Genomic DNA, 19500 nt, shown 5'->3' with positions numbered 1-19500 from the left:
CCTCAAGAGACTTTTTATCATCAACTTAAAAATACCCTCTACAGACTACTCATTGTTTTCAGCATTCATCCGGTCTGAATGATAAGGGCACTGTAAAAAAGATAAAGGAAGGGAAAAGGATATCCTCAACTGAAACCAAAAAGCTCAGAACAATGACAGCAAGTTCAAACGTGACTGAGTTGCTTCTTTGATTACTTTCAGGTGCTTCTGCCACTGTGTCACCATCTTGTATAGCAACTCCCCAGAGCTAACAGGATGTACAGAGAAATGACAATCAGTGGTTATAGTCATTCATTCATTTAACAGGTATTTCTTTTTTATTTTTTAATTTTTTGTTTATTGCAGTAACATTGGTTTATTTGTATAAATTTCAGGTGTACCTCATTATACTTTTATTTCTGCATAGATTACATCATGTTCACCACCCAAATACTAATTACAACGCATCACCACACACATGTGCCGAATTATCCCTTTCGCTATCCTCCCTCCCCCCTTCCCCTCTGGTAACCACCAATCCAAACTCTGTCTCTATGTGTTTGTTTGTTGTTGTTATTATCTACTACTTAATGAGGGAAATCATACGGTATTTGACCTTCTCCCTCCGACTTATTTCACTTTGCATAATACCCTCAATGTTAACAGGTATTTCTTGAGTGCCTACCATGGAATAAGTGCTAGATGTACAACAGCGGACAAGGCAGATATGGTTACTGCCCTCACAGTGCTTACAGTCTACTACAAACAAGCAGATACACAATAAAGAAACACTTTACAAACCGTAATTGTGCAGGTTTGATTCTGACAGAGAATAACAAAAGTAGACCTAATTTTAATAGGGAGGTCACAGAGGGGGTCTCAGAGCAGGCAATAGTTAACTAAGCCTTTAATCTCCAGAGCCTTCTAGTTAGGTATGTCAATTGTGTGAAAAGTTCAGGGGATTCTATTCAATGCCACTTCCTACATGAAGCATTCCTCGGTCTTCCTGTCCTCTTTGTGCTTCCATGGTAATTTTAGTTCTATTATAGAGCTTTTCAAATGTAGCCTTGCACTATAGTTATTTATATATACATATCATATACCTGTTATACTATTATAAACCCCAAGACTAAAGCAACTCTATATAAAAGAGGTATAGATATAAGAATCTACTGATCAAACCATGTGTATTATTCCCATCTGCCCCTAAGAATCATGTAAGGGCTGCAGTAAGAGCTAAATGTACATTCTCTCATTTGTTCTTCACAGAACATGTGAAGTGGAGAGGCTGAATTTTTCCCACCATGCCACGCTGCCTCCCCTTTCCTTTTCATATCTGAATCCCCACAGCACAAAGCACAATGGGCACATGACTTGTTCCATCAATGACCATTGAGTTGAATTGAGTAGAAAAAATGAGAAGTGTAATGTGACACCAGAAGACCAAGTGACTTAGACTGGACTTGGACTACACCAGTTAACTCTGCTCTGGGCCCTTGGGTCCACCAGTGAGACTGTTATCTTCCTATCGAGTGTGTTAGCCTCAGGAAACCTAAAATTATCAAGTTAAAATCCAACTCAACCTTGAACGGGAAGAAGAGTGGTAAACACAGAGGTGACTGTGATTAATACTGATTCTCCTTAGCAAGGCCAAGGCCCTTTCATCCCCCCACCACTTCCTGAGTGCCTTCTGCGTGTCCTTGCTACAGCAGATACAAGGATAAAAGGCATAGTCTTTGCTCTCAAAGTGGCCACAGTCTAGTGGAGATGAGCAAGCAAGGAAACTATCTCTACACAAGGGATGCACATTATGAATGCAGGTAAGCACAGGATGTTTGTTATGGCAGCCAAGAGGAGATGCAACCCAACTAAGTGGGGTATACAAGGCTGCAATGAAGGCAAACTCAGAGGAGCTGAAAATGCCTGTACTGAGACCCTGCCCACCTCTTTTCCAACCTCATCTTCTACCACTTGCCCCTCTCCCACTTCATAATTCAAAAATACTCTAGACATAATAGGCTTTTTCAAGTCTCCAGGTTGCTGCATATGAATTTCCCCCTCCCTTGAATATCCCCCTCCTTCACGTCATTACAGAAACCTTCTACTTCATCCTCTACCCATCCAAGTGTTCACTCAAGCACTGTCCCCTCCATAAAGCTTTCCAGGACAACCCCAGGCCCAGAGGAGAGTGCTCCTTCTCCAGTGGAAAGAGCCCAGCTCTCTAGCCTGACAGTACTGAACTGAAATGCTGATTGTGCCCCTTTCCAGCTAGGTGAATTCCAGAAAATTTTTTCATATCTCTGAATCTCAGTTGCCTCACCTGTAAAAGAGGCTACTAATATCTTGCCTACAAGGTTGCAGGGATTCAAGGCAGTGCGTATACAAATCCTTGACCATAGCAAAGGCTCAAAATTTATTGAATTATAGCAAATACTCCCTCATGACTGATAGCCACCAATAATTTTACCTTGTGGTATTAAAAAAAAAACCACAAAAGTACATTACGACTATATGGATATTTTCACATTTGGCATGTGACACTGGGGAACCCAAAAAGCAGCTTGAGGATACATTTTTCCCCAGGTACAATTCTGTCCTCACTAAGGCAACAAAAATAATGTAAGGCAGCCTTTACATAAAGGATCTTCTATAAGGGAAAAAAGCTACCACAAAGAATATAATCGACAAAAGCTTCACCTCAAAGGCTCATTACATTTTTTTTAAAAATCCACAGAAAACAAACCGCACATTCTGAGGGAAATTTCTCAGGAGTAATAATCACAGTCTGTCAACACTCCTTACTATAGGACGTTGCCTCCCTTTAAAACTCCAATTCAAGCAGCCTACGATGAGAAGATAATTACAACTACTTGCAAGTGATGTTTTCATCCCATAGCCTAGTACCTCTTAGAGCTCCCCATTTTTAACATAGTCTTTTCTGTTTGTCCCCAAAATGGATGAGTGTTAAAAAACAAATAAATCTTCTCCCTTACGGTATCCTCCTTTGCTCATTAGTGTTTAGAAATACAACCCAAGTCAGGAAACCTCAATTACAAGCCCTCCTATTATGCAAGCACATAAACACTGAGAAGAAAAATAAGACGGCGAATACATAAAGAGGAAATGAATGTATATTATTCCCACCTACCCTTGGGGGGAAAAAAAAAAGCAACTCTGCAAGGAATGATTTAACTATCAAGGGAAAATCTATAAGACTGCTAAGAGATACCCAAGTCCCTTCTCCCCCAAACAGAACCATCTGAATACAATAGGAAGTAGTTTTCACCATGCAATTCTCCTTCCTCTGAACTCTCATGCTATATACCTCTCTTGCAATATTTCACACTCACCCTATAGTAAAGACTTTTGCTTCCAAGCCTTACCTCTCCATTACAGAGGAAATACTCATCTTTGTAAGACCCATATAGTCTAGATTAGTGTTTTATAAAATGAAGGTTGTGATTCATTAGTGGGTTATAAACTCAATTTAGTGGGTCACAGTCAGCTTTTCTCTTTAACAAAATTGTACACTATTCAGGAACCTAGCTACAGAATTTAAAATTATCTCTATCAGGAAATTTTACAAATCTAAATGCCCTGAACCATTACCCCACTGTGGGTGTATTAATTCTAGGGCAGGATATTCTGCACCCTCCAGAATTCTGGAGGGATAACTACCTGTTAAATCACATTCCAAGATGTAATGACATTTTGGAAACAAGAGCCATTTTCACAAAACAGAGCACAGTTAACAGCCAAATGAGTGCCACAGACAATAAGTACTAGGGAGCCCGGAGAAGGATAACTCGTGGTAGGCTGCGTCGGTTGGGAAAGGTTTCCCTGAGGAGGTGGGGTTTAAGCAGGACCCAGCAAGGCCTGGATTGGAAAAGAGGAGAGGAGGAAAAACCATAGTGCCAGCTAGCCTGGACCAAGGCTGAAAGAACAGAAGGACTGAAGAAGTGTTTTAATAGTTTAGCTTGGAATTACATTGGCCTATACAAGGTGGTAACCCTGGGAATGTAAAGGAAGGGTAGAAACTAGGAAGGAATCATGGAAAGGTCTTGGTGATTGATTGGATTTTGGTGTGGTGGTGAAGGGTGGATTTTGGTGTTGAAGAATCAGATGATTCCCAAGTACTCTGACCGGGAGGAGAGTAGTGCCATTAACAGTAATGTGAAAAAATAAACGGAGTTTTAAAGGGATTATTATGTAATAACATTAATATTTGTTATAAAAGTTTAACTTGCTTTGAACATCTATACCTCTGAGTTGCACTTAGGTATCCATATGAGGGGTATTAAGCAGTATAAGCAGGATCCTATTCTTAAGGCATTCACTACCTGGAACAATCAAGGCTGATACTCAGCCAGTTCTTAAAATATTGAAATACTTCTATACCAGTTGGCAAATAATTACCTTAGCACCTTGAATGATGCCCAACCCCTCTCTATGCCCACCTGCCCCACTGCCTCAGTACCTTCTCCAGATCTCTAGACCTAAAGAACTAATCTATGGCACTGCAAGAGGGCTCAGCTCTATGACCAGCTTCTGTTCTGATTGAGCAGTGTCTATGCCATATTGGTAGTAACTAGGCAATATATAATAAAAGCAAGTGCTAACAGCATTCAGAGGAGGGAGTAATCACTTCAGCTTGGGCCAGTTATTCAAACAGCTCTTGAGGCGTACACCGAGGATAGACTGATGGTTATGGTCCCAGCACTCAGGCTGCCGACAGTCTAATGAGGACACCAACATATAAACAAACCATTACAATCCAGAGTAGTTGCACAGAAGTATCTACAAAGTGCAATGGGAGGCAAAAAGGGGATAGTAGTCAATTACCCTGCCTGTGGGAGAGAAGAAAAGCAGTCCCATAAAATTTCACAGAGAAGGTGATGCAAGACCTAAGCAGTGAGGGATGAACAAGAGTTTGCAAGGCAGAGAAAGGAGGAAGACAAACCATTCCAAGCAGAGAGATACCAGCACTGTATCAGCCACATCCCAGCACAGCGTGTCAAAACAAGGAGATGACCAATGTGTAATGCCTGGCACACACTGTCAATAATAAATAACAATATATAATAAATATTAGAGATTTTCTTCTAGCAGATTTACTCCTCTTATTATGTTTTTAAAGGTTGATCCCAAAATTCATTTGCATGCTCTAAGCCTACACTAACTGAGCAAGGGACAGGGCAGTCAAGGTATCCTGGGAGGCACAGGGTCAGTCAGTTTGGAATGTAAAAATTAAGTACATGGAATCTGCAAATCAAACAGAGCCGAGTGCACTTGCTAGACGTGTGTAAGCAAAGATGAGGGAAGGACAGTGCTGCAGCCACCCAGACCCAAAGATGAGGGAGACCCAAGGTTGCTGCCATTGAGGAGATCACAGAGAGGTACTCAGCAAATACGAATTCTCTTCTCCTTTAAAGGGTGGTCATTTTCTAGAAATTAGACTTCATAAAAAGGCAAACAAAAAGCTTGTTTTGGTCTGCACTGGCTGCACCGGTCATCGTCATTTAAAGCCATTTGTTCAAGAGAAAGGAAGCATCCAGCGCCAAGGAGAAGGGAGTCCTCACCACTGCTTTCCAAAATTGTTGCCTGAGCTGCTCCTTCAAAGGAAGAGGCCATCAGTGCTCAGGAAGTGACAGAGGTTTCCGACAGTTTTAAAGGACAGTGTCTGCAGTGTGACCCGTGGTTCAAACTGCATAAAAATAAAAATTCACTGACAAACGATAACAACTACTTCCTCACTTTCCTATCCACTGAATCAGAGCCATTGTTGGGGTTGCAGTTCCTTGTCTGAATTAGGTTATTAAATCACAATGATGTTGGCCAAACATTCCAGTCACACACCATCAGGAAAACTTATCAAAAATGCCCCTTGGGTGTTAAGGCTGAAACACACACACACATACACTTTTGCACAAATAAAATCTAACCAGTACCAAGGGCATCTACAAAAACTTTGGTTTTTTTCCTCCTGAAAACCACAATGTTATGTGATATAGTGGAAAGAGAAAAGAACTTGAAGACAGATCTGAGTTTGAGTGCCAATTCTGCCATCTATTAGAGCTCGTTACTTCATGTCTTTGAACTTGTTTTATTATGTGTAAAATGAAAAAAATAATACCTATCCCAGAGGGGTCTTGTGTGATTAAGTTGGATAATACATGCATGCAAGTGCCCAGTAAGGGCCTGCAGGATGTGACGGCTTGATGTATTACTAATACATTTTTGTAGTGTATTATTAGCACGCACCTCCCAAGTCTAAAACCACTGCCAAACGTACATACAAACATACACAATGATACATGTTAGATGTTTAATATTGCCACTTATGAGGAAGAAACTGTGATATAAAACTTTAGCAATTTGTTCTGTGTTCACTTGAAAAACCATGCATGATACTGCAAAGTAAAATTTAAAAAAATATTTGCAGCTACCTTGGAACCAATGACAGCAACAGGGCAGTGACTTGGTGACAGTGAGAGCCTTTTATTCACCAAATATGATGTGGCCTGGTACATGATATCCTTTTGCTTTTGACTTTCTGTCCAGTTACCAGTCACCAGTGCTGTGACAGTGCAATATACCTTCAGTCCACATTCATCACTGTATAATTTATATAGCTCTGAGGGAAGGCACATATTGCAGAAATAAAACATGATTGCTGTGGATATCTTATTTATAAAGAATTTAAAAATAATCTGTGATAACACTTTTATCACTTCATATGCTGAAGATATGGATTATAAATCCATATCTCAAGGGACTGAGATGGCAGGATAATATTATTACAACCATGGCTCAACAGCAAGGCTTCTCATCAAAGTAGTTAAAGAGATTAGCTGAAATTTTCAGTCTAATATCCTTTAAAATGATAACACTTTATTAAACAGAAGAATAGGGCCGGCCCCGTGGCTTAGAGGTTAAGTACATGCGCTCCGGTGCTGGCGGCCCGGGGTTCGGATCCCGGGCGTGCACCAACGCACCGCTTCTCCGGCCATGCTGAGGCCGTGTCCCACATACAGCAACTAGAAGGACGTGCAGCTATGACATACAACTATCTACTGGGCTTTGGGGGAAAAAATAAATAAATAAAATTATTAAAAAAATAAATAAATAAACAGAAGAATAGTACTATTATTCTAAACACAATGTTAAAAGATGAGACCAGTATCCAGGCTTTTAAAGAAAACGAAATACTTAGGTACAGTTAACTGGGCTTGACTCCCTAATCCAGGGGCTGGTAGACTTTCAAAAGCAGAGCGCCAAACAGGGGATCTTTGTTCCCTTGAGTTATCGGGCAGGAGGGCGATATGCAAGGACTTCTGCAAGTGGAGCGGAAGAAGAACATGTGGCAGCGACTAGTCCCTGCAGCGTAGATTAGGGACATTCACAAGAATCTTATGAACTTATTCCAAGACAAATTTTGTACACGGACTGCTGGGAAAGCTTAAAATGGAGGATTTGCTAACAGAATTAGGGTAAGCTATACTGAGCATCAAGTTTAAGGGGACAAAGTTCTAAAGTAGTGACCTCACTCCTGCCTCACCAATTTAGTCTCCTCCTTTATTCCTTTGAGAGTACCTTTTTGTGACTATCAATGGAGGTCTCCTAACATCTTTTATTCTAGAATGTATAGAGCTACCCAAAAATATCTCATAGTCCGTTTTATCTTAGAAGGTTTCATAATCCCCTTCTGTGGTTAACAGTTTCCATTCATTTAAAGCTCTTCTTTCCATAACACAAAGCCAAAGTCAGAAGAAAATTCTGCATTGTTGAAACCTCCATTATGATTTTTTTGCTCTCCAAAATTACCCATCCTGGGGTTAGAAAGAGAATTGAGATTCCTCTTATTTCTCAAATTTATTACTATCTAATCTTGATTTCCTTAATAAAGGTGACTTCCACAATTGTCTCTAAATCAGGCCATGAATTACAAAATCTTCTGTCTATTCCAGAAATACAGTTAGTACAGAGGCAACATGGAGCAAGGGCTTTGATGTCAACAGAGCTTGGTTTAAATCCTGGTGCCTTCACTTATCAGCTGTGTGATCATGGATATATTACTTCACCTCTGAGCCCTTTATTTCTCTATAAAAAAGATGCCGTACCTTCCTCCAGAGTGAAAGACAAATATATTAGGAGCACTTACGTAGTACGTGTCACAAGGTGAATGCACCTACTCTGGTCAACAGAGCAGTGCTCTGCCCCACACCACTTCAACACCGAGCTATGCTCTTAAAGTTAACGAAAGCTTCAGAGAAGGAATACCCACAACATGAGTGTGTAAATGGAAATAGTGACAATATTGACCTCACAGTGTTGAGGGCCCATCTCCTACCTCGTTGTCTCTGACCCCCTATCCCAGGCTTTACTGACCCCCTTTCAGTTCCTTCAATACGGCCTGCTCTTTCCTAACTTAGGAGCTTGTACGTGATACATCCCCACACCTGGACAGAAATCTCGATCATCTCCCTTCTCCTGCTAACTCCTACTCAGCTTTCTGGTCTCTGCTTTAACACTACCACCGCCTAGAGGATTCCCTAAAACCCAAGACTTAGGACTCCACTGCAGATCCCATAACTACTTCCTTAAAGCACACATAACACTTGTAATTACTTGTCACTATCCTCTTTCCCACTAATCTGTAAGCTTCATGAGGTCTGTCTTTGCTTTCCACTTATCCCCAGCTACTAACACAGTGTATGGCACATAAGAAGAGTTCCACAAATATTCATTGAATGATTATATAACTGTGCTGCTTTACTACATAAATGTAAGATATTATATCAGCTACAATACTGCTATGATACTTCATTGTATCACATAACCAAATTGCAGAGCTGCTCAGAGAAAGCTCCTAAAGAAATCTGACTTGAATAAATCTGCCTTTTCCTAACCCATGTGGGCAGCCCTCACAATATGAGCAGCAAGAAACAAAACATCTTGAGCTTGATAGACACACAGCAGCTGCTCCTCTCCAGTCGCAGCACCGGAGGGCAACTTGGAACTAACTGATGTGTACAATAGATAGTAAGGATTTACAAATGAACACAGTTAATTGGCCTCTGTTTGCAAATGAAAAACCAAAATCATAAAAAGAACTGCCTTTACTTTAGCTCTCTAATAAATATGGGCAGTTCACAATTACCACAGAAGTAGCCTTTAAGGAGACAATTTTTATAATGTGTTCATTCTTCACCCTCCCCCTAGCCCTCACCCAGACACAGAACAAAGAAACAACAGAAACTGCTGCACTCCCTCGCAGGACTCTTTCTCTGTAGATACGCTGGGAGAAGCGTCAGCACAGGCAACCCAGCCACAGCTTCCAGATCATCAAAATAAGAGATGAGAACAAGTAGGCCTGTTTTTATTTGCCTGACATTCTACCTTGTTCCCCAAAAGCATTTTAGACAGTTGAAAATCAAGTTTCCATACTCTTCCTCTCCCTACACACACACACACACACACACACACACACACACACACACACACACACACACACTTCTCTTATCTCAGTGTGTAGGGGGAAAGATACAGATTCAACAAACATTTGCAAAGACAATAAGTAAAACAATGTGCAGTATGCTATGGAGGAGTATAGATACTTACAGGACGTGGTTCCTGCTGTAAAAGCGGACTAAGACAAGAGTACAAAAGATTTTAACATAAGGCTAGAGCACATGCCATGAAAGAAGTATAAAGAAAGATCCGACCAATCACACACTTCCTGGGAGATTAAGAAATGGCTCCAGGAGGACCCAGTATCTGAGATGGAGCTTAAAAGATGGATGGGATTGATAAAGGAGGGAAGGCCATGGGAGAGTCAGTCTAGGCAAAGAGAACAATGTGGACTAAAGCATAGAAACAGGAAAGGAATGGGCATATGTGCAGAACAGATAGAAACTGGAAAGGTGGGAAGGCCTTGAATGCTGCAGGATTTTGTTCTTAATAAATTAACAATAAGGAATCATTGCAGGTTCTGAGTAGAAGAGTGGTGTGACTGGAAGAAAGGTGATTAATATGACCCATGGGGACGGCAGTGGAGGCAGAACTGCAACTAGCAAGGACGGCAGTGGAGGCAGAACTAGCTAAAAGACTTCCAATCCAGGAAGGCAGTAACCGGGGTCGCAACCAAGGATGAAGGCCATAAGTGAAAATAACAGATATACTCTGAGGATGGAATCAACCCAACTTGGTAATTACAAGGGGTACAGGAGAAAGAAAAGCCAAAAATAACTGACATTTCAAGCTTTAGGGACTTTATACTTTCTGCTCGCTCTCTGATCCAGTGTTCCTTCCTCAAAGAAACCTTCCTGAGATAAAGCCTTTCCCATCCGCTGTACCCCATATTTACACATACATATCACCTTGCTTATTTCCTTCAAGACAATCATTACAATCTATAATTATCTTATTTATTTAAGGTTTATTTCTTTATTATCTACTTATTTCCTTACCAAAAAATAAGCTTCATATGAGCAGTCCATCTGTCATCTCCAGAACCATGCCTGACATACATGCAGACCCTCAATAAATATTTTTTAATAAGAGTGCAACTGTGAGAAAGCTGGACCAAGTCATAGCCAGATGAGTCTGGTTCTGAGTCAGACCTACAAAACCTCCAAGTAGAAACATCAGGAGGCAGATTGAGGTAGTGATTAAAACACATAACGCTCGGTATCTCAGTTTCTTTACCTATAAATTGGGGATAGAAGTACCAAGACCTCATAAGGTCTCTGTGAGAATTAATGAGCTAATACGTGTAAAGTGTTTAGATCACTGTCTGGTACATAGTAAGAGCTCAATAAATATTATCTATTATTACTATTATGATTATTCTTGGAGAAATGGGTCAGAGAGGGAGAAAGAGAGAGAGAGAGAGAGAGAGAAATCTATGGATTTGGGAATGATCTGCAAAGCAAGCCCTGAGATGAACCATGAGCTCTTATCTTTGAAAAGCAGACAGATGGGAGGAGTTGGAGACTTAGGGAGAATACAAGCTCTGGTCCTATTTAGGTGACCTTAACTCCTGCCCCTCTCTTCGACACAGGTACAAATTTCTCTGGAAACATTTCTTTCCTTTCCTCTCCCCCTCTTCTCCTCTTCCATTCAGCAAAACCTTAGGTTGAAATGAGGTAGAACAGGGCATTGTCCTCTTTTTCCCCCTAGCTCCACCAAAACACCAAAAGAGTTCCTCATCCCTGGCCCAACTGTGTATGGAACACAGAATGTAAAATACTTAAGGAAAAGATGGCAAAGCAGCCATGGCTAGGCAGCGAAAGAGGAACAAGAGCAGTCATCGGAGGCGACTTGATGGCTCGCCTCCAACCCAAAGGGGTTTACCCAGAGGCATGGTGCTAGGTGGTGACAGTCTGGAGTCCGAAGGTCCAGGTTCTGATGCTGCCACATACTGCTCATGTGAGCCAGGACAGGTCAACTGCTTTTTTCTTATAACAGATTATAAAATGATGCAGGTTCATTATAGATAATTTGAAAAATACAGAAAAGTATGAAGAATAAAATGAAACATCACCCATACCTTTCTACTATTGTTAATATTTTAGTATATTTTATTCTACTCTTTCTCTGTGCAGCTATAAACATATTTTAAACATATTTGACTGTCTCAAGTGGTAGTTGATTTCTCTCTCAAATCACTGGCCCTGGAGGTAGGAAAGGTATTCTCAGTGTCCCTAATTCTGCCTCCCACTTCCCCAACCCACTGCCTTTAAATATTATGTCATCAAACTATATTACCCCACTACCCCTCTTGCTACAATCATGTACTGACCCCTGCTTCCCTTTCCCTCATGCTTTGAAGATTTTAGCTCCTTGTTCACTGTCATTCCAACATAACTCCTTTTGAAAGTCTTGAGTGATTTCAATATCCTGGCTCCTGAGTTTCTTTTTCTCCTCTCCTCCAACGACCTTGTCCTCCACCTACCTTGGTCACTAACTCATGAGCAAACCCTAGATCTTGTCACTCCCAGTAACCGTAATCCTGCCACACTCTCAATTTCAAGTATTCTACTTCCTCTTATCTTTCCAGCTCATTCCCTCTACTACTATTATTCCACAAATCCTTCAACCTCATATTATCCACCCTTTCACTGTCCCTCAACCCGTCCTCACTCCTCTCCTTACTTGGTTTAAATTCCAACGTCCATGAGTATCATCACTCTCTTGTATACACGCCTCAGCCCCCATGTCTCTCTCTTACTTTGTTTTACTCATTTGGCAAGAGGGCTATCCTGGTTAAAAAGGACTCTCCACCAACTCCACATCCATACCCAAGAAACTGAATGTAGTTTAAGAAGCATACAGCCATGTCAGGTGGTCTTACTAACTTGCAAGAGACTTCAAAACTGCCCTGCCATCAAACTTGATTTCCCTAATCCAATTACTTTCCTTCACTGCTAGAGGAGTATTTACATCGTCTGTCTTCCCCATTGTCCTCATCCCCTACTACTCTCTCCCTTGGACACGTCCCTCCAGCCACGTTGGCCTCCCTGCAGTTGCTCCCACCAGGCGCAAACTTACCTCAGGATTTTTGTACTTGCTCTTCCCTATGTCTTGAATGTCTTCCCCCAGTGCCTAGAATAGTGCCTAGCACATAGTGGGCACTTAATAAAAATTGAGTAATGAATTTGGAAACACATTGTACATTCAGTTTTCTATTTTGTTTTTCATTTATCATTAATTCACGAACATTTCTCCACCTTGTCAAATATACTTCGAGGCCATTATTTTTAAGGGCTAATAATATTCCATTATATGGATATACCACAGATCATTTATAATTTGGGATTGAAAAACAAGGAGATTTACAAGTGGGATATTTTGGATGTTTCCTCCTTTGATCTTTTCTGAATCTCAGTAGTTTCACCTCTAAAAATGAGGATAATATCCACCTCATAGCATTGTTATAAAGACTGAATGTGTGATATAAATAGATACAGACATCAGTTTTGTTACTACTGCTTACAACACAGAGGCATCATAATGTAACTGAATGAAAGATCATAAATCTTGGAAGCACAATACTGTCCCTTACTAGCTTGACCAAGACACTTAACCTCTATGAACCTCAATTAAACTATCTATTTTTAAAAGTGATTGAAAGAAAATTATTTCAAGCGAGGAAAAAAGTTAATTTCTATGCCTTAGTTACAAATATTAAATTATATCCCACTGATAAAAAGACATATATGTCCTCTTTATGTAACAGAAAACAGTTCACATTGATTTTGATATTTTCATAAGGGATGATTTAAATATTTTATTCTGAGTGGACGGGGGAAGGTAAAGCCCTACATTAAGAAACTGCAAGATAAAATAAACATTTACCATTTATTGAGTGTTTACCAAGTGACATAACTGTGCTAAATAAGCATTTTACACATACCAGCGCATTTCACAACAAATCTGTGAGATGAGTAGTATAATTAGCCCCATTTTGCTGATTTTAAAAATGGAAGCTCAGAGTAACTTCTCTGAGGTTACTCAGGCAGTGGTAGAAACATAATTGGTTCTCAAACTTGTATGGTAGTCAAGCTTCGTCAAGTTCCTGACCCTGCATTTCACAACAAATCTGTGAGATGAGTAGTATAATTAGCCCCATTTTGCTGATTTTAAAAATGGAAGCTCAGAGTAACTTCTCTGAGGTTACTCAGGCAGTGGTAGAAACATAATTGGTTCTCAAACTTGTATGGTAGTCAAGCTTCGTCAAGTTCCTGACCCTCCATTACTTAGATCAAGGTCAATTCATCATGTCTAAGAGGTGGACTACATGATCTCTAAGACTCTTTCTGACAATGATTCTGTGAGCAAAAACAGAAGTCAGTTCAGAATTTACATAATGTTTGCAACAGTATACTCCAGTTCTAAGAGGAAGGCCATCAATAGATGAACCAATAATAAGAAGAGGACAAGAAGGAAAAAAAATAAAAAGAAGAAGAGAAAGAGCAATAGGCCCTTCCAAGGCGCCCAACACAGCTACACTGTACTAGACACGAGGGCCACTGTGACAAGGGTGGGAAAGGGGAACCCAGAACGGGAATTGAAAGTAGAACAGTAAGGGATGTACATAAATTGAAATAGCTTAGCCCACTGATGTGACTGCCTCACAGTAAACAAGGAAGGAGCCGTAGGAAGGCCCTGCAGGAGTCAGTGGCCATAAGCTCAGTGCTGGGTCAAGATGCAGAGTTCTAACATAAACACTGGCCAGTAGTTAAATAGGAATAGTTGAGTACAGATGACTGACCACTAGGTTTCTAGAAGAGGCATTACCACAACCATCATGCATTTGGATCAATCTGAAATGTATAACACTCTGGAGACTGCGGTTTTAGGACAGAGCGGGAAAGGAACCAGCAGGTACTCTATTAAGTTCCTTAAGTTCCCACCATGTTCCAGGCACTGAGCCTCAATGTCCTCACAATGACATTGGTAGATGTGATAGTTAATTTTACATGTCATCTTGGCTGGGCCACAGTGCCCAGATATTTGGCCAAATATTCTGGATGTTTCTGTGAAGGTGTTTTTTGGATGAGATTAACATTTAAATCAGTGGACTTTGAGTAAAGCAGTTTACCCTCCATAATGTGGGTGGGCCTCATCTAGTCAGGTGAAGGCCTGAATAGCACAAAAGACTGACCTTTCCTGAGCAAGAAGGAATTCTGCAAGCAGACTGTCTTTGGACTCAAACTGCAACTCTTCCCTGGGTCTCTAGCCTGCCTGCCTACCCTGCAGATTTCAGACTTACTCACAATCATATGAGCCAATTCCTTAAAATAAATCAGTCTCTCTCATTTATTTAGACACATCCTATTGGTTCTGTTTCTCTAGAAAACACTGACTAATACAGTAGATATTATTCTCTATTTCACCACTGAGGAAAATGATGGTCTAAAAGGACCCATTCTCCACTCCCCCTTATCTGAGGGGCCTGGGTGGGAGGTGGAGGGTAATGAGAAGCAGAGAAACTTTGTAACCATAGGCCACACATCCCAAGGAGCCCTTTACACCACTGCATCACACATGGACCTAGAGCCTCAATATACCCAAGTCACATACGATCTTTTGTCTAGTCTCTTGATTCAATTATTTTGGATAAAAGAAATCAAATATTCCTACTAAATCAACCATTTGAAGATTTTGAAAGAACAGGAAAAATAACTGGTAAAGAATGGAAACAGGGCCAGCCCTCTGGCATGGTGGTTAAAGTTCCGCACACTCTGCTTAGGGTTTGGATCCTGGGTGCAGACCTATACCACTCGTCAAGCCATGCTGTGGCAGGGACCCACATACAAAATAAAGGAAGACTGGCGCAGATGTTAGCTCAGGGCTAATCTTCCTCAAGCAAAAAAAGAGGAAGATTGGCAACAGATGTTAGCTCGGGGCAGACCTTCCTCAGCAAAAAAAAAAAAAAAAAAAAAAAAAAAAGAATGGTAGTAAAAGATAAAAAGTAAAGTAAACAAAAAATGATTTGTATCAATTAAATGATGGTAGACTTTGCTTCGCTTAGGCTTCCTTTGGATAATCATTCACTCACTCCCTCAACAAATATTTATTTTGTATTTTACACTTCATGGGCTCCTCTGGGTAGTGGAGAGTGCTACCTAGGTGGGGGACAAATACAAAACAGTAACTGTGCAGAGTGAAAAAAGATCAACAAAGTTGCCCTAAATTTAAGAAAGTTTCACAGAAGAGGTGACATTTCAGCTGGGGGATAGAAGTGTGAGTTTAACTAGTGGAGAAGAGGGACGGTGTTCCAGATAGAACTTCTGATGCAGTAAAATTCAATTGAGTCTATATTCTATGTTGCTCAAAGTGTATGTGTGTGTTGGGGGGTAGGGGGAGAGGGGGGCTTATGGCAGGATATGAAGCTGGAAAGGCCAGCTGGGGTTATGCAGTGAGGAACAATGCCAAGGATTTTGACCTTTACCCTGCAAGTAATCAGAGTTATGAAGGATTTCTAAGCAGGAGAGAGACAGGGCCATGGGCTAAGCATTTTTACAGAGACCATTCATGGAGCTTATGTGTCTATAAGGACAACTGGGAATAGCTTGGTCAGCTGGACAGATACAACCACAGATAAAGAAAATCATTATAAAGTTTGATAAAAATTAAACCTTGAATAAAAACTAAGCCCTATAGTTATAATAATAATGTTTAATATTAAAAGACATAAAAGTATTTCATGTGCTCTAACCAAAAAACTTAAAGTTGGTTTATATATACATAGTCAGTCTCAACCAAAAATCTATGGTCCAGAAGTTGGCAACTATAATAACCATTATTATGCAATAAACACATATTTTCTCAAAAAAACAAAATAAAACTCAATTGCAGTCGATGTAAGGAAAATTATTATTATGGTAATAAATATATATGTGGAATCTGTCCTAAAATATTAACTAAATATAAGCCAGAGGGCAAAAAGTGGCTGAGTAAAGCCAAACATATTTTGCAAATCACCAAAAACGGAAAAAGAACAGGCCTTAAATTATCTTTCTAAGGAGTAAAGTGGTCAAGAAAAGCAGGTACAGTGAAGGAATATAAATTCGGAGCTAACACATCATTTGTTCTCTTCTACCCTTTTGTTCCCCTCTTTTACTGCTGATAGTTCTCTCTTTTTCATCATTCCTAAAGAGATTTTAGACATCCTCACTCCAATAGTTCCCCTTCAGTTTTACTATAGCAAAGGAACTCTGTCTATAGTAAACAGTCGCATACACAATCCCAGTATATAAAACAGATAAAAGCAGAAAGCTCAGGCTGAAAGAGGCCAGCGAGAGGGGGTACTAGAGCACCCAACTTGGCCTCCACTTGGGCCTTCCCCCACCGTCCCTCTGAGACAGTTCCCCAAAGAGCCCCTAATTTTCCTCAGTAAAGTGGGAAACACACTACTCCTCGTCCAAACCTCTCAATTTACAAATGAGGAAACTGTAGCCTAGAGTTAATTCAAGTGAGCTGCCTGAGAAAAAGACCCCTGTTTCCTGGTACCTCTGCTAAAATTAAAATGCTTTCTCTTCCTCATAAGCTCTAATTTAAATTTCTGGGTTAAAAACCATTTCTTATATGTTCTTCTACAAGTTCATACCATCCCTCTATCCCAAATTCCTATTCAAAATTCATATAGGTCAGTAACCATGAATTTAATAAATGAGGTCAGATACTCTGCTAGAGATACGTCATCTGCTCTCATTTAACCATCATCAAATCCCCAGATCAAGAAACTGGGCTCAGAGAGTCAAGTTATCTCTTCCAAGAGAGAACTTACCTAACTTATCCAAGGTCACAGAGCTGGCAGAGTGGAATCTTGGTCTATCTGACTCCTAAAGTCAAATCTCAGACTCTTGTACTTCTAATCCCAATCTTTCCCAAATCCTTGCCTATCTTTACACAGGCTCCTAGAAATACAGAACTATAAGGGATCCTGTCATTTCACACAGGATGTACTTTTCCATCCAGGCTTGTTGGGAATGCCTCATGCTGCGGCCAAGCACCAAGACATCAAGCCTGCCTTAAACCTCTGAACTCAAGCTTCAGAACCAGAGAGATGCTAACCTCCACCTCCTCTCCCACTCCCAAATCTTGACACACTTCCCTTACAAGCATGAGCTACATATATATTCAGTCTTATGGACAATAGGGAAGGTTAAAAACTCTTAGTAAAAAGACTACAAAATCAACTTTGAGCCGAGCATGAGACGACAGGCTGGCATTTTAAGTTTAATAAATATTATATATTATCTAATAAGACACTGGAAATTTGTATTTAGGGGCTGCTTTGGGACAAAGGATGACTGTCACACGGAATAAGGATCAGAGTTGGCATTAAATAATTTGAATTTGGTGGGAGGTCAAGGGAATTTGGATTAGGGCATCCTCTGGGAAGAGGAGTTGAAGTGACTGTTGCAGCCAATTACAGAAGAGAGTGTGGAACTAGGACTGATATTAAATTGTTGTTAATGGGAGTAGAGATTTTAAACAGAACTGAGACTTAGCGCACCATCTAGCAAGTGAGAGCCAAAGATCGGACAGGTCCTAGGCATTAGGGGTCTGAAATTCCGGGTGGGCTCCGGTGGCTGGGGTCCTGTCGGCTGGGCTGGGGACTGAGAAGCCCTAGTCCCTCTCACCCACCCCCCTCCCCGCCTTACCTTCTGTTGGATGTAGTGAATCGAGTACTTCATGGCTACGGCGGGGCGGGATGTGAAGCTGGTTGACAAGTGCAGGTTGCTGAGGGCCTTCAGGGCCGGCGGTACCGGGCCAGCGGCCCCGGGGGTCAGGAAAGCAAGGAGCAGAAGCAGGACGGCGCGGCGCCCCATGGCTCAGGCTGGCGTCTGCAGTCGGGGTGGGAAGGAGACCAGCAGATGCACGCAACTTGAGCAGGGACCAGCCCGCAGCTCCGCCCGCCGCAGACAGGCTCCTCCCAGGAGAAACCCAAAGCCACCACGCCCTTCAGCGACACCGCCCCAACCCAGGTTACCCAAGCCACATCGCCCCTGTCCCCATCCCAGAGGGCGCCGCATTTCGTTTCCCTGTCATGCTATCCCCTATTTAGGTCCACCTTCATTGCAGTCACACTCCAAGTCTGTCCTTATCATTCCAGGGCTTCCTCCCACCTGACCGCCGAATCCCATCCTTAACTATACCACCCCCAAGTCCACTTTTCCGCCAGGTCACCCTATATCCTCGCCTTTACCATCCCCGCCAGATTCTGCCGTCTGCCTCAATCCCATTGCCACACCCCTTGCCCTCTGCAAATCCCCTATAATAGTAATAATAATAGCTCCCATGACAATTTAGTGGTCGTTCACTACATGTCACTATTTCACTAGGCACAATGGCACACACATCATCTCGTCTAACTCAACCATCACAGCAATCTCGTGCCTCGTGTATGATTGTTATTCCCATTTACAGATGAGGAAACTGAGGCTCAGAGAGATGCGGGGGCTTGCACCGGGTCACTCGGATAGGAGCAAGTGGAGCACGGCTTCGCAGACCGCTCGGTGTGGCTCCTTGCACCGCACCTCCAGTACGTCGGCCTAACCACCTCCTATGGTACTTCGCCCGTGGGTCACCCCAAACCTTCGCCTTGCCGGAAAAACCCATCCCTTACGGAGGTCGCCCGGCGGCCACTCAGTCCGCGAATCTCGCTCGGACCCTGTCCTTGCTAGGTTACGCTCCCTTTCTCCTCCTGGCACCCGCTAGCCCACTGCAGACCCCGTCCCCCCTCCTCCCGCCACCTCCCTCGGGCCTTGCCGTCCTCCTCGGGCAGAGCCCCCTCCCTTCTCCACGGCTCCGCCAACCTCCCCCACCCAGATTCCACGCCTCCTGCCAGTCAGCCGCTGAACCCCAGTCCGCGGGGCACTCCCGCCGGATCCCACCCTCCCGGGATCCCTACGCCGAGCTGGGTCAGCGCTGCCCCAAAACCAACTTTCCAGACTGTACTACTGCTGCACCAGTCGAGGAAAAACTTTCCCCAAATCCTGCCTTTAC

At 42.0% G+C, this 19500-nt stretch overlaps 1 protein-coding gene across 1 annotated transcript in view; it reads right to left on the bottom strand.

Annotated features, from left to right (window-relative positions):
- The window catches only part of PRCP (prolylcarboxypeptidase), a 60092-nt gene extending 40602 nt beyond the window's left edge, over positions 1-19490 (bottom strand). Inside the window, exons 1-2 of the mRNA XM_058545513.1 lie at positions 19439-19490; positions 18156-18338 (exon numbers count right to left, since the gene is read on the bottom strand). Coding sequence (XP_058401496.1) covers positions 18156-18323 — 168 coding nt within the window. The 5' untranslated portion in view covers positions 18324-18338; positions 19439-19490. The remainder of the gene's footprint in view (positions 1-18155; positions 18339-19438) is intronic.
- Positions 19491-19500: the final 10 nt, after the last annotated feature.

Source organism: Diceros bicornis, chromosome 7, assembly GCF_020826845.1.
Source record: "Diceros bicornis minor isolate mBicDic1 chromosome 7, mDicBic1.mat.cur, whole genome shotgun sequence".
Classification (NCBI taxonomy): domain Eukaryota; kingdom Metazoa; phylum Chordata; class Mammalia; order Perissodactyla; family Rhinocerotidae; genus Diceros; species Diceros bicornis.
Note: the sequence above shows the minus strand (reverse complement) of the source record. Positions and strands in the feature narration are given on the sequence as shown.